The sequence below is a fragment of the Doryrhamphus excisus genome, chromosome 8 (assembly GCF_030265055.1).
Source record: "Doryrhamphus excisus isolate RoL2022-K1 chromosome 8, RoL_Dexc_1.0, whole genome shotgun sequence".
In the NCBI taxonomy this organism is placed as follows: domain Eukaryota; kingdom Metazoa; phylum Chordata; class Actinopteri; order Syngnathiformes; family Syngnathidae; genus Doryrhamphus; species Doryrhamphus excisus.
Genome location: NC_080473.1, coordinates 9,967,508 through 9,982,335, shown reverse-complemented (window position 1 = coordinate 9,982,335; position 14,828 = coordinate 9,967,508). Strand labels below are relative to the sequence as shown.

General features: G+C 42.3%; 1 protein-coding gene across 2 annotated transcripts in view; it reads left to right on the top strand.

The window, feature by feature from the left end:
• The window catches only part of pitpnm3 (PITPNM family member 3), a 92,822-nt gene that overhangs the window by 25,205 nt on the left and 52,789 nt on the right, over window positions 1–14,828 (top strand). For both annotated transcript variants that reach the window (XR_009131480.1, XM_058080424.1), the window contains exon 4: window positions 13,629–13,736. Coding sequence is in view for 1 of the 2 variants with exons in the window: in XM_058080424.1 (XP_057936407.1) it covers window positions 13,629–13,736 (108 nt within the window). In the remaining variant the exon portion in view is untranslated. The remainder of the gene's footprint in view (window positions 1–13,628; window positions 13,737–14,828) is intronic.

Below are 14,828 nucleotides of genomic sequence, written 5' to 3'. Positions count from 1 at the left end.
GCTATCATTCAGTGCACCTCTGGTGCGCTGTTTTTTCATGAAATTTTCACTGAAAATATGGACAACTCCCCCTGGTGCTCTGCTGCGTCCATCTTGACACAGCCCCGTCTACCAAATCGGCTGCGCACAGTGGTGCGCCATGCTCTGCCACTCTGCGCCTCTTTGCGCTGCGCCACAAAATTAGAGCTCTAAGTCACATTTATTTATATAGCACTTTTCCAACATCCCAAAGTGTTGTGCAAAAGCCAATAAAACACAAAACTACACACAAAATACAGTAAAAACAAAAAAAACAATGTTCAGGTTAACCAGTGTTAAAAGCCAGTAGAGTAAGATTTCAATAAAGATTTAAGGATTAGCATGTCTCAGCAATTACTAATTGTTAATATAGAATTGTTCCTTGTTTATTACGGTTAATTGGTTCCAGACCTGACTGCGAAAAATTAATTTCTGTGATGTAGGATTCAATATTAATAAATGGAATATTTTCATAGTTAGAGCATATAAAATATTTTTGTTTTCTTCGGGTATTCCGGTTTCCTCCCACATTCCAAAAACATGCTGAGTGTGAATGGTTGTTTGTCTATATGTGCGCTGTGATTGGCTGGCCACCAGTCCAGGGTGTACCCCGCCTCTTGCCCGAAGACAGCTGGGATAGGCTCCAGGAAACACCCCCCCCACGACCCTCGTGAGGATAAGAATGAATGAATGAATGAAATACTACCATTTAGGGCTGCACGGTGTACAAGCGGTTAGCGCGCAGGCCACACAGCAAGAAAACCCGAGTTTGAGTCCACTGTGTGGAGTTTGCATGTTCTCTCTGTGCATGCGTGGGTTTTCTCCGGGTACTCCGGTTTCCTCCCACATTCCAAAAACATGCTAGGTTAATTGGCGACGCCAAATTGTCCATAGGTATGAATGTGAGTGTGAATGGTTGTCTGTCTATATGTGCCCTGTGATTGGCTGGCCACCAGTCCAGGGTGTACCCCGCCTCTCGCCCGAAGACAGCCGGGATAGGCTCCAGCACCCCCGCGACCCTCGTGAGGTAGAAAATGAATGAATGAATGTATAATATTTTGTTGTTTTTGTGTTCATTATTAAAGTGGCTAACTTATTTTTTCAGCTAAGGGTAGTCAAATGTTACAGAGAAAAACACAGTAGTCATAACTTAGGTCATTCGTGTGTCATACTCTTTTAATAAATAAAAAAATCGTCTTTGCTTTTTCTGTGTTAAAGAACTCAGCACAACTGGAATCGGTGCCCAAGGAATAATAAGAATAGAAAAGAGTACAAGACTAATAAAGCGAGAGGTTTCATGGCTAAGTCTTTTATTTATGTGGTAATGATGAACGCCTCATCCTTTCTGTTCCAGCACGTTGGATACAATAGAAATATACATCAAGATATGAAGTCACCAGGGAGTTTCCTGCTAAATAGATGACTCTTATTGTATTGTGAAATATGCAGTCTTGTCAGGGAAGACTAAGAATGAGGCGCCACAAGAAACATTATCTTTGGAATAAATCTTTCCAGTAATAATTCTTTATTTTCCAGTACCAACTGCAATAATCATAAATGTTGTGTTATCTGTACAGGCGATGTTTAAGTTTTGACATTCCTAACTGTCGAACGGCGCCTAGTGTCACCAATAAGGTGCCTAGTGGCGTGCAGTGGCTCAAACTGCCTCCCAACTGGCTCGTGGTGGCCCTTAACGAAGGCAAAAATTGAGTTTGGCGGCAACCAACTAGCATCAAACAATTGGCGCGAAGTGTCCACCAAGTGGAACCAAATGTTGCAAATAATCCACCAACTGGAATCCACTGGAATGTAATGGCGCGAGCCAAGTTGTGCCAATGATGCTAGGAGTCCACTGGGCCGGCGCCAGTTGGTGCCAGTTCACACCAATGCAATTTAGCTGTGGTGCCTACTGTCACCAATAAGGTGCCTAGTGGCGTGTAGTAACTCAAACTGCCTCCCAACTGGCTCGTGGCGGCAAAAATTGAGTTTGGCGGCAAGAACATTTCAAAATGTTTGAAATCTTTGTCGCCCCACTTGCATCAAGCAATTGGCCCGAAGTGTCCACCAAGTGGAACCAAATGTCGCAAATAATCCACCAACTGGAATCCACTGGAATGTAATGGCGCGAGCCAACTTGTGCCAATGATGCTAGGAGTCCACTCGGCCGGCGCCAGTTGGTGCCAGTACGCCAGTGCAATTTGCTGCAGTGCCTAGTGTCACCAATAAGGTGCCTAGTGGCGTGCAGTGGCTCAAACTGCCTCCCAACTGACTCGTGGTGGCCCGTAACAGCGGCAAAAATTGAGTTTGGCGGCAAGAATATTTCAAAATGTTTGAAATCTTTGTCGCCCCACTTGCATCAAGTAATTGGCGCGAAGTGTCCACCAAGTGGAACCAAATGTCGCAAATAATGCGCCAACTGGAATCCACTGGAATGTAATGGCACGAGCCAAGTTGTGCCAATGATGCTAGGAGTCCACTCAGCTGGCGCCAGTTGGTGCCAGTTTCCACCAATGCAATTTACTGTGGCGCCTAGTGTCACCAATACGGTGCCTAGTGGCGTGCAGTGGCTCAAACTGCCTCCCAACTGGCTCATGGTGGCACATAACGGCAGCAAAAATTGAGTTTGGCGGCAAGAACATTTCAAAATGTTTGAAATCTTTGTCGCCCCACTTGCATCAAGCAATTGGCACGAAGTGTCCACCAAGTGGAACCAAATGTCGCAAATAATCCACCAACTGGAATCCACTGGAATGTAATGGCGCGAGTCAAGTTGTGCCAATGATACTAGGAGTCCACTGGGCCGGCGCCAGTTGGTGCCAGTTTGCACCAACGCAATTTACTGCGGCGCCTAGTGACGCCAATAAGGTGCCTAGTGGCGTGCAGTGGCTCAAACTGCCTCCCAACTGGCTCGTGGTGGCCCGTAACAGCGGCAAAAATTTAGTTTGGCGGCAAGAACATTTCAAAATGTTTGAAATCTTTGTCGCCCCACTTGCATCAAGCAATTGGCCCGAAGTGGCCACCAAGTGGAACCAAATGTCCCAAATAATCTGCCAACTGGAATCTACTGGAATTTAATGGCGCGAGCCAAGTTGTGCCAATGATTCTCGGAGTCCACTGGGCCGGCGCCAGTTGGTGCCAGTACGCTAGTGCAATTTGCTGTGGCGCTGTGTCACCAATAAGGTGCCTAGTTGTGTGCAGTGGCTCAAACTGCCTCCCAACTGGCTCGTGGTGGCCCGTAACAGCGGCAAAAATTGAGTTTGGCGGCAAGAACATTTCAAAATGTTTGAAATCTTTGTCGCCCCACTTGCATCAGGCAATTGCCGCGAAGTGTCCACCAACTAGAACCAAATGTCGTAAATAATCCACCAACTAGAATCCACTGGAATGTAATGGTGTGAGCCAAGTTGTGCCAATGATGCTAGGAGTCCACTGGGCTGGCGCCAGTTGGTGCCAGTACGCCAGTACAATTTGATGTGGCGCTGTGTCGCCAATAAGATGCCTAGTGGCATGCAGTGGCTCAAACTGCCTCCCAACTGGCTCGTGGTGGCCCGTATCGGCGGCAAAAATTGAGTTTGAACATTTCACATTTCAAAATGTTTGAAAAATCTTTGAGTTTGGCGGCAAGACAATTCACCTAAAACAATCCACCTATTGGAATCCACTGGAATGTAATTTCGCAAACAAGGGATAGTTCGGATTTTTTGACATGAAGTTGCACGACACCCCCATCCGAAACTACTTTCGTCAACATCAAAAATAGACCAGAACTTAGTAATACAAGGTAAAGTACAAGGTAATACATAGTCTTGTTCCAGCTCCTCTTGCAGATTTTATCAACCGAAAAAACGCAAGTATTCATGTAAGAGGATCCGTGAGAAGGGACTGTGTTGTTCCTTTGTGTGAACGCCCATTCAGTCAGTCAGTCAGCTTAATCTGTGAGAGGTGCCAGAGACTGGAACTCAATACCAGATAATATTAAACGATTAACAACACTCAAAACGATGGCTTGTCAATATCTACTCTTGTCAGCATTAAAGATCTGCACCTGATGTGTTGTATACGTAGAAGTAGCTACACGTGTTATATTGACAGACGTTAATATTCTGACTTTTTGTTCTGCGTTCATCTTGTGCATGTGTTGGATTGGAGCAACCAAGGTGAAAAATCACTTGAGCTTGTTCAGCAGAGCGAAGGTTCCCTGAGAATGTACACACACCAGTACACTGTGTACCTCAGCTATTCCAATAGAAATACACACAGAGCATGAAGTATTGGTTATTATTATTATTAAGACTGTCATCACTCTTGAAAGACTCTGCAAGGATGGGCGTTCAAGACCTCTTGTATGTAGCTCTTTTTTAACCTCTCTTTAACTCTTCTTTCATTTCTTTTATAGAAGACATTAAATTGTACAAACGTCTTTTTATAGTTTTTCTCATATTTGCTTGACGTTCTCCTCTGAGATTAAAAAAGCTGTGATTGGTTGGCTTGGAGAACATTATTTCCTTCAGAGGGCATATAACCCACCTCGTCTGATTTTGGATTTACTTTTGCCATAAAAATGACGGTTGTACCACATCGTTTAGTTCCAGCTGCAATAACAATCCCCTTCTTTGAATGAGCATCTTTAATAAGTTAATAATAAGTCTAATAAGTTAAATAGTTGATGAGAGTTGATGTCACATCACACGAAAAGCTCTAAAACCCCTGGTCCCTGGTCCCTGGTCCCTGGTCCCTGGTCCCTGGTCCCTGGTCCCTGGTCCCTTGTGCCGTGTCCCTTGTCCCTGGTCCCTGGTCCCTTGTGCCGTGTCCCTTGTCCCTGGTCCCTAGTTGGAGTGCTTTGTGCCTTGTCCCTGGTCACTGGTCACTGGTCCCTTGTCCCTTGTCCCTTGTCCCTTGTCCCTTGTCCCTGGTCCCTGGTCCCTGGTCCCTGGTCCCTTGTGCCGTGTCTCTTGTCCCTTGTCCCTGGTCCCTAGTTGGAGTGCCTTGTGCCTGGTGCCTGGTGCCTTGTGCCTGGTCCCTGGTCCCTGGTCCCTGGTCCCTGGTCCCTGGTCCCTGGTCCCTGGTCCCTGGTCCCTGGTCCCTGGTCCCTGGTCCCTAGTTGGACACCCCTGTCCAACGGGCCAGGGGCCATTTGCAGGGCATGGCTTGTTCTTTATTGGCCCGCAGCACAGCCAATGTAGCAAAAAATTGAGCAAAAATATTGTTATTAATTAATAATTAATTGTCATAAACACAACATTTTAATCACCAGCTAAACTCCCATGATCCTTTTTATGTACACACATCACTTGCCGAGATATTCATTCATTCATTCATTCATTCATTTTCTACCGCTTATCCTCACAAGGGTTGTGGGTGCTGGAGCTTATCACAGCTGTACACCCCGAACTGGTGGCCAGCCAATCACAGGGCACATATAGACAAACAACCATTCACACTCACATTCATACCTATAGACAATTTGGAGTCGCTAATTAACCTAGCATGTTTTTGGAATGTGGGAGGAAACCGGAGTACCCGGAGAAAACCCACGCATGCACGGGGAGAACATGCAAACTCCACACAGAGATAGCCGAGGGTGGAATTGAACTCGAGTCTCCTAGCTGAGAGGTCTGCGCGCTAACCACTCGACCGCCGTGCGGCCCCTTGACGAGATATCCATCCCCTTAACAGGTGTGGCATTATTATTGCCCAGGTATGCCTTAGACTGGCCACAACAAAAGGCCAGTCGGTACAAAAGTTGCAGTTTCATCACACAGTAGCTAACTACAGGAATGTCGACATGATACAAATCAAAAAGGAAGCCATTATTTTAGTCTATACGGCAGCTAATGTGTAACACTTTCACTGCTGTTGCATTAGTTGTTAAAATGAGCATCCAATGTTTTTATTATCACTGTCAGCGTTGCTAAGAGGCCACAGCGCCAGTTTTATCTCGGATGCAAAAATGCAATGACAGTTACACTTCATCATGGGTATCAGGGGTCCATCGGTGAGGACATTACATCACTTCAATGACCCTCCCACGGGGCTACTGAGGAAGATATAGATGGTGATTAAGGCACAATGAGTAGACGGCAAAATCTTGTAGCGTAGTGATACAACAAAATGGCATCATTGGTTTTGGTGGCGCTTGTTTCGTTTGCTAGTACTCTTGTATGCTATTATTAACAAAGCCGTTTAGCATACAAAAAAAAACGCAGTTATTAAAAACAGAAGAATATACAAACTTTTTCAGTGCTTTGGTTCCGATTTTCTACAATAAAAGCTCTGATAAAACATTCCACTGTTCTCAAATATCTTAATTTTCATTTTTCTAAAAATAAATAAACAAATCAGGAATAGAGAAAATCAATCAATCAGTAATAAATAAATATAATAATAATAATAATAAAACGGCAAATAATAAAAACTTAAGAAACCACATATAGTTGGCGGATAGACAATAATATATATTTTTTCAGATTAAAATTAACAAAGCATTATTAGAGCCCTGTAGACATGACAAAACACGACTATAGTCACATTTATACTTTTTTATTTACAACATATTGCGCAACTGCAGGGTCTTGGGACACATGCTAAGTCGCAAACTAGAGAGCTAGCGACCTAAACGGTAGCCTTCAAGTTATTTCCTTTAAACTTAAATAGACAAAAACTTACCACTTCCACACGGATAGAGAGGATAACTATTAACAGTTATTTAACCTTTAACATGAACATTAATCAAACGTAATAATTTTTTCTGGGTACATGATACCATACAGCATCCATATCAAACTTGCGCGGGCCGCACTAACATTAAACTTTCATATCAAGGCGGGGGCCTCAAACTAGTGTCCTGCGGGCCGCGTGTTTGAGACCCCTGCTCTATTGCCTCCAGAAATCTCATCCTCCTCTTGCATCATCAGATGTCGAACAAGCCTAAAACAAATCCCCGATTGGTGATCGTGATTATTACACCCCTGTAACAACTAATACCTGCTTGATGAGTTCAAGCAAAGCAGGAATTCTAAAAGAGAAAATGGGATCGGAATTGGTCAGCTGAGTGTGCTTCCTCGTGGTTTAACAATCACAGCATCACCTGCACCCTGACATCTGCTCACAGTGAGCTGACAGGTTGAAGGATGTCCCTAAATCTCTTGTCTGTCCCTCGAGGTTGTCTGCAGTAGGCCCGTCTCTCACCCTCTTTTTTCCTCACCTGAAGTTCAAGCATATTCCCGTGTGCTATTTTAGTTCACGGCTGCTGTCAGATGCCCTCATCAGTCATCATTTAAGTATTCTATATAAGGGGTAGCGCTTGATTGATAAGACAATCAATTATTGCTTATTTTACATGACGTTTTGGACCATTCGCCGACACCTAATTTTGAAACATTAATTATGTTCTGCAGAAGTGTCAGGGGGATAGTCTCCAAGCGGTAGAAAATGAATGAATGAATAAGTGTCAGGTTCAAACTCCTGTGACACTTGTAAAAACACTTAAATACAGAAATACAGAGGAGACAGACAACAATATTCAAAGTTACTTGCAGCGAGGAGAGTGAAACAACATACCCAGTGACATGCTGCCCCACTCTGAATATGCTCTTTTCTCTCTCTTAACTCTAAGGGGGAGGGGGGCAGTTGCACGAGCTGTATTTGTTTGTCTATGTGTGTGTGTATATGTGAGAGTAATTACTTTTATTGTTTTATGAGTTCTTATCTTGACACATTCTTGCAGGATTAACATAAACATCTGCAGGGTTGCACCTCCAGGACCTGGGGGTCACTGGGGGTCTGTGATCAGGGTCACAGGAACATTTCTTCTTCAGCACATTCAAACACTTTCTATTGTCTAAGCAAATGGATATAAGGGTGATAACTAACGCTATATTCATTCTATCTACATTTTATTCTAACAGTAAGGCTGGACCTCAGATGCAGAAAAACAGTTCTAGACTATTTAATGAGGGTCACAGAAAATACTACACAGGCACTATGAAAACTTACTGTTGGAAAACCGAGAAAAAACACTGGGCATACTACTACAAGATGTGACAGTTATTAAATATCACCAAGAAATCAACCTTGAATGTGTTCAAGACGTGTGAACAACGTAGCGATTTTGTCACTAGATCTTTCCAATCCGCCTTCACAACATATTTTGTCATCAGTCAAATCTAGCGACTTTTTCTGGGGATCGTTAGGGCGTGATTGTACAGGGTCAGGGAAAATGATCTGACATATTTGTAGGTTAAATAAAAGGAAAATAAAGTAAAGTAACAAAAAAGTGTTTTTATTTTTGAAAAGTACATATAATGCTGTTTTGCTTTGTTTCTTTATAATGCCATTGTTTTTCATTTATTTTTCCATTGCTGCCATGAACTGGTGAGCATTGCGTTTTAATTTGGAAACATTTATCAAAGGTGCAGATTCTGGAAGATCTAGAAAGCTTTCTATGTGGGTTATCCTGTGTAGGTTAATACAAAGGGCCAATAATGAGCATAATAGGTCCCCCTTAAATAATTTGGAAAATACTGTCTTATTTCAGGGCTGTACGGCTGCCGAGTGGTTAGCACGCAGGCTAGGAGACCCGAGTTCAATTCCACTCTCTGTTCTCTGCTATTTATCAAAACAAACAAATCTGTAATTGCAACACAACAAGCGTAATGTTTGCACTTCCATCTTGGTAGACATGATCCCGTACCAGCTGGAAACGCCATCTTGTTATGGGCTACCAACTTCAGAGCTACTGGATCTGTATTGAAACCAAAATCAACCATGAAACAGAATGGCATCATATGTACTTTTTTTTTCGAAAATAAAAACACTTTTTTGTTACTTTACTTTATTTGCCTTTTATTTAACCTACAAATATGACCCTGTATTTTATTGTTAGTTTATTGCTGCTCTTTATTGGTAAAACGAAGTATATACTGAGTTTTGGCTTGAGCACAAATATATTCTAGATGCTCTTCTTGACGAATACCGATGATGCGAACTTGAGGCGTCTGCTCCAAAGTCCAGAATGCCACAGCGGGCTCTGAAGTAGATTAGTTTACAATACTTTTGGTAAATGTAAGTAATAGATAAGTGGATATTACATAAACTTGTGTGCTAAAATTAAATTGTGTGCTATTGTGTCATATTACCAGACAAAACAAAGCATAATCTCTTATTTGCTGTTCAATTGTGCCATCATCGTGAGATTTGAATCTCAATGTGTTAAACTGGACCTATTGTACTCTATGCACAATATTGAAGTATTTTTTAGACATTGTTTGATCAATATATGTTGATATGATTTGCGACTCTCATTATCCCGTAAGTCCAGTGCTGTGTGAGCTCAGCAAGGATGGAGGGAGTCATACAGCGAATGACAAACCGTGACCATTTGACCCTCTGCTGTGCAATTCAAACAGACAAGCACTGTTGACTCGTATCAGAAGCTCTGGGCAGAAACGAGTGAGCGAGAGGAGAGAAATCTGCCGTTTTTTTGTTCTCTTCCCCCCCCACCTCCATCCTGCATGACTCATCCTGCCTTGGATCCGAGTGTGTGACGGGTAGACAAACACTTTGCTGGACCACTCTGTCAATGTACGCCTGGCTTGTCCTTGTGCTTTAGCCTCACAAGTGTCCAATAGAGACATACCGATCATTTACCATGACAGCCTAACACCTTGCATCCCAGCTGTTGGCCTAGTAGCCATGACGCCGGGGGTGCATTCCGTTATGGTGGACGTCCAATGCAATGGAACTGTGTTTGGATGAGGGGACCATATGTATGTACAGATTTCCCATTTGGATCCCATGACTTAGAACCGTTTTTCATCATATTGTGGAAAATGCACTTCTTAGTAGACATAGTATATTTTTACTGGTCACAATATGAGATACAACAGACCGACTTATAAACGGCTTATAACTACTTATGTTATGTTGTCATTTCCAAAGGACTCTGTCACAGTTTTCAGTTTTTTTTTAAACACAGACAGTCCAACAAAAAACCTGTAACGACCCCATTGTCGCTACCGATGTCAAGATTGTTTGCACTTAGAAAAACGCGGATCTCCGTTACCACTTTAAAAAAACAAAAAAAAAACCAGTTACTGATTGTAAAAGTACCAGATGGAGGGGTAGGATTTAATAGGCTTTGCTTCTTCCTACTCCTTTTGGACATGTGGAACTGTGAACTGATTATGTGATGCATTCAATTGTAATCTGATGCATGTTCAAGTGAAATAAAACCATTACCATTACCACTCTTTGACTGGTTTCCAGCTAGCAGCTCATGAGCTACCAGTAGATCTTTGTTCATTTATTATCAACTCCGATACCGACAAAATTAGAAAGTAGGGTTCGGTAGTAGTCTAGAAGTCTTACAAAAAACTTCCCAATCACATCAAAGTGGGCGTGCCTGGAGGTGCAATAAATTAAAACAGACCGGTTTGGGAATCCAAGGGAATACAGTGGAATAGGTGCAGATTCTGGAAGATCTAGAAAGCTTTCTATGTGGGTTATCCTGTGTTGCTTAAGGGTCCATCCATAATTTTCAACATTTTCACAAGAGTACAAAGAGTACTCTTTTGAGCACCCCCCCCAAAAAGAGTACAATCCCAAATGAAAAATGTTGATAGGTCCATGACCAACTGACCCAATACAGCCAGGAAATTCGAATGTCCAATAGTGTTCTCTGGCTGTATTTTGGGACTCTGGTTAATCAGTCACTGCCCATCAATGTATGTATTGAACACGAACAAGATAAAAAATTATATCAAATGCCTCTTTTTTGTATTTTTCTTTCAAGAAAATACAAATGTATTACAAATTTGCTCTTTTTATATTGTTCTTTCTATCAAATGATACATGTAGAAAAGTCTTGATGCAACAACTGTTTTCCACAGGATTTTTTAAACAAGGGAACTTCTTGTATACACACGATTACTCAAGGAGCAGAAGAGTTGCCCCTGGTTTCCAAAAGCCTGAGGAGATAAAATCTTCTTTGAAATGATGGACACAACCCTTGAACTCAACTCTATGCGAAGTATGCAATAAAGATGCCACAACTGTTTTGAAAAGGCTTAACAATCACACCTATAGTCTAGTCAGTGTATCACAGGAAGTGAAAATCACATTGATTGTTACTGCACTGTCCACAAAGTCAAATTCACCACCACAGAGTCATTCAGAAAATGGCAATCAAAGCCAGGTCCATGCCCAAATATAGAAAATAAACTCAGAGCTGGCGAATAGATTCAGGATGGTCGGTTTAGTTTTGATCTTCTCCATTTTCGCAACGGCACTTCGGAACAAATCCGCCCTGCTCGATTCCTTCGATTTGGAATCTTTCCAAGCCGCCTGGCCAGCCGCTACAGCGTCCTTCCGCTTTCTTTCCGAACGCACAAAGCAGTTAACATTGATGTATTGTTCGTATGCATTGCTCGGTGAGCGATGAATGGCAGTAATTCTCTTTTTGATGAACGAAAATAGGTAATCGAAATCACCGGGGTCGGCCATTGTCTGATTGTTGTGTTGGAATGCGAAGCACGCAGAGCCACGTGAAGTATCGCGTGAACTGGTACGCTCTCGCGCTAGCATACGACGACAGGGGACCAGTCTACTTGCGCTAAAATCTGACTGCGTCCCGCGGTTCGAACATACAGACATCGACATTTTCTGGTTTTCAAAAAAGCGTACGTTGATGTCTTAACCCCCTCCCCCCCTCGTATGGTTTGTACGCTCGTGAAAATGTTGAAAATTATGGATGGCCCCTAATACAAATGCCAATAATGAGCATAATAGGCCCCATTTAAATAATTAGGAAAATACTGTCTTATTTTAGGGCTGCATGGCGGACGAGTGGTTAGCACGCAGGCTAGGAGACCAATTCCACTCTTGGCTATCTCTGTGTGGAGTTTGCAATTCGGCGACTCCAAATTGTCCATAGGTATGTGAGTGTGAATGGTTGTTTGTCTATATGTGCCCTGTGATTGGCTGGCCACCAGTCCAAGGTGGACCTCGCCTTTTGCCTGAAGACAGCTGGGGTAGGCTCCAGCACCCCCTCGACCCTTGTGAGGATAAGCGGTAGAAAATGAATGAATGAATGTGTTGTTTCATCCCAGTGGACAGGATTCAACTACAAATTAAATGTTTTGACATTTGCGTCTGTTTTGTAATACTTCTTGCTAACACATTTTATACCATTGGAAAGCCATTTTTCCCTTTTAAATGATGCACATTTCTAAGCCATATGCTTTATATCAAGTCAGCAGCAAAACTGAGCAAGTGCATTTCACCCATGTCAAATTAAACAAATGTTTATTTCATCTGCCAAACAGCTGATACTGAAATTACTCTTGATTCCTGTTTGGTGTTATTTAGTGGAATGAATCAAGTCACACGGAGGAATATTGACATAGTGTCAGTTTAACAGTTTTTGTCATGCTGTTCACACATGGGATGTCGTTCCACTTCTCAAACATGCAAACATATTTATGTTAATCACTGTAACACAAACAACACACCCAAGCTGGTGCCACAAGGGTTCACTTCTATTCCCATTACAAATACATCAGATAAAAGATGGATAAAAAGGCTTCCCAATGGTTTTAAATGTATTTGATGTTATTGTTTAAAGTGCTAATGACACCAAAAAAAGACTATAAGAAAATGTTACAAACAAAAGTTAGCGGTAGCTGCCGAGTGGTTAGCGCGCAGGCCACACAGCTAGGAGACCTGAGTTCGATTCCACCCTCGGCCATCTCTGTGTTTTCTCCGGGTACTCCGGTTTCCTCCCACATTCCAAAAACATGCTAGGTTAATTAGCGACTCCAAATTGTCCATAGGTATGAATGTGAGTGTGAATGGTTGTTTGTCTATATGTGCCCTGTGATTGGCTGGCGACCACTCCGGGGTGTACCCCGCCACCCTCGTGAGGATAAGCGGTAGAAAATGAATGAATGTTTAAAGGGCTCAAGACACCAAAAAAAAAACAATAATAATGTGTTAGGGCTGCACGGCGATCGAGAGGTTAGCGTGCAGACCTCACAGTTTGGAGACCTGAGTTCAATCCCACCCTCGGCCAACTCTGTGTGGAGTTTTCATGTTCTCCCTGTGCATGCGTGGGTTTTTTTTTTCCGGGTACTCCGGTTTCCTCCCACATTCCAAAAACATGCTAGGTTTATTAGCGACTCCAAATTGTCCATAGGTATGAATGTGAGTGTGAATGGTTGTTTGTCTATATGTACCCTGTGATTGGCTGGCCGCCAGTCCAGGGTGTAGTTAGTGGTTTGGTCTTCAACACATCAGAAATGAAGCAAAAATATCCATCCAAAGTCAAAGCTAATGTTTGTAAATTTCTTATTTTGCATTAAACATAAAGACTACACTGCTTACTGTTGTCAATTTATTGAATAAGCAAATAATTATTATATTTATCACTTATATTATAAGTGCATGATGAAAGTCATCCAGATGACACCCAAGCCAACAACAACAGAATGGATGATGTTCGTTTTCTTTGATCACATGGATGTTCAAGATTAATGACCTGACGATTTCTTCTTCACTGCTCATGCTCCTGTGTGTGTGTGTGTTCATGTGTGTGTGTTTTTGTGCCTCTGCAGATGTTATGGAAGGAAAAAGTGCCATTCTGCTTGGCATGAGCCAATGGAACTCAAATGACCTGGTGGAGCAGATTGAAACGCTGGGACACATGGAGGACCCAACTCACGGTATAAACACACACACACATAAAATATAAACATATCATCCTATAAGCCGAGCTGCATCTGGATCATTTGGTAGGCAACAGCGGAAAACAAACAAACCTAATTGATAAGCTGACTGCTAGTAAATATTTGCATTTGAGTTATTCAGCCTCATCAGTTGGAATCGCCACCACCGGATCGTACCATAAAAGTATCATTAGCAACAGGAGATAACACTGTCTTGCCTATGATAACAGCATTATGAGTAGTAGTCTCCGTTATACTCTTAATGTGCTGGAAATCTGGCATTTTTCTCTCAAAGGTTTGTTGTTTACCGCTGCAAATGGCGTACGGTCAAGCCACCCTATCCTCATTTGAATACCACAAGCAATAACTAAAATGTCACTGCATACAATTTTCACATCAACAAGCAGCCACGAAGAAAAAAACAAAACACTAAGAGTCTGGTTTTGATGCTTTAAGCTGATGCTTTTGTGCATAAGAATACAAAAGAGCTGAGACATATAGAGGGTGAGGATGACATGCAAATAGGCAATCTGTTTGATCCTTGGGAGTTCTCTTCCTCTCTCTTTCCATCTGTGGGCTCGGGCTGGTGATGCTTCAGGAAGAATGCTCTCGGCGATAAGGGTTCCTATTACCAGACTCTAACTGAATCGTTCACGTGAACACACTAAAGCGGTCATCTGCGAGGACATGTGTGGGTTCGGTGTGGGCATGCACGACTATGGATAGGATGATTGTGTTCGCAGAAATAAAATATACTCCTTCTGACATTTTTTGGAAAAAAAATCTTAATTAACTTGAAAGTTAATTAACTTGCCCTAATTTATGTACCCCTTATAAAAACTGTCGACTGCTTCATCCAGTATGCAAGCATATAATAATACATGGTTGTATTTACTAGGGGTGTGTATTGGCAATAATAATAATAATAACGGCAAATAATAAAAACTTAAGAAACCACATATAGTTGGTGGGTAGACAAATTATTTTTTTTCAGATTAAAATTAACAAAGCATTATTAGAGCCCTGTAGACATGACAAAACACAACTATAGTCACATTAATACTCTTTTTATTTACAACATATTGCGCA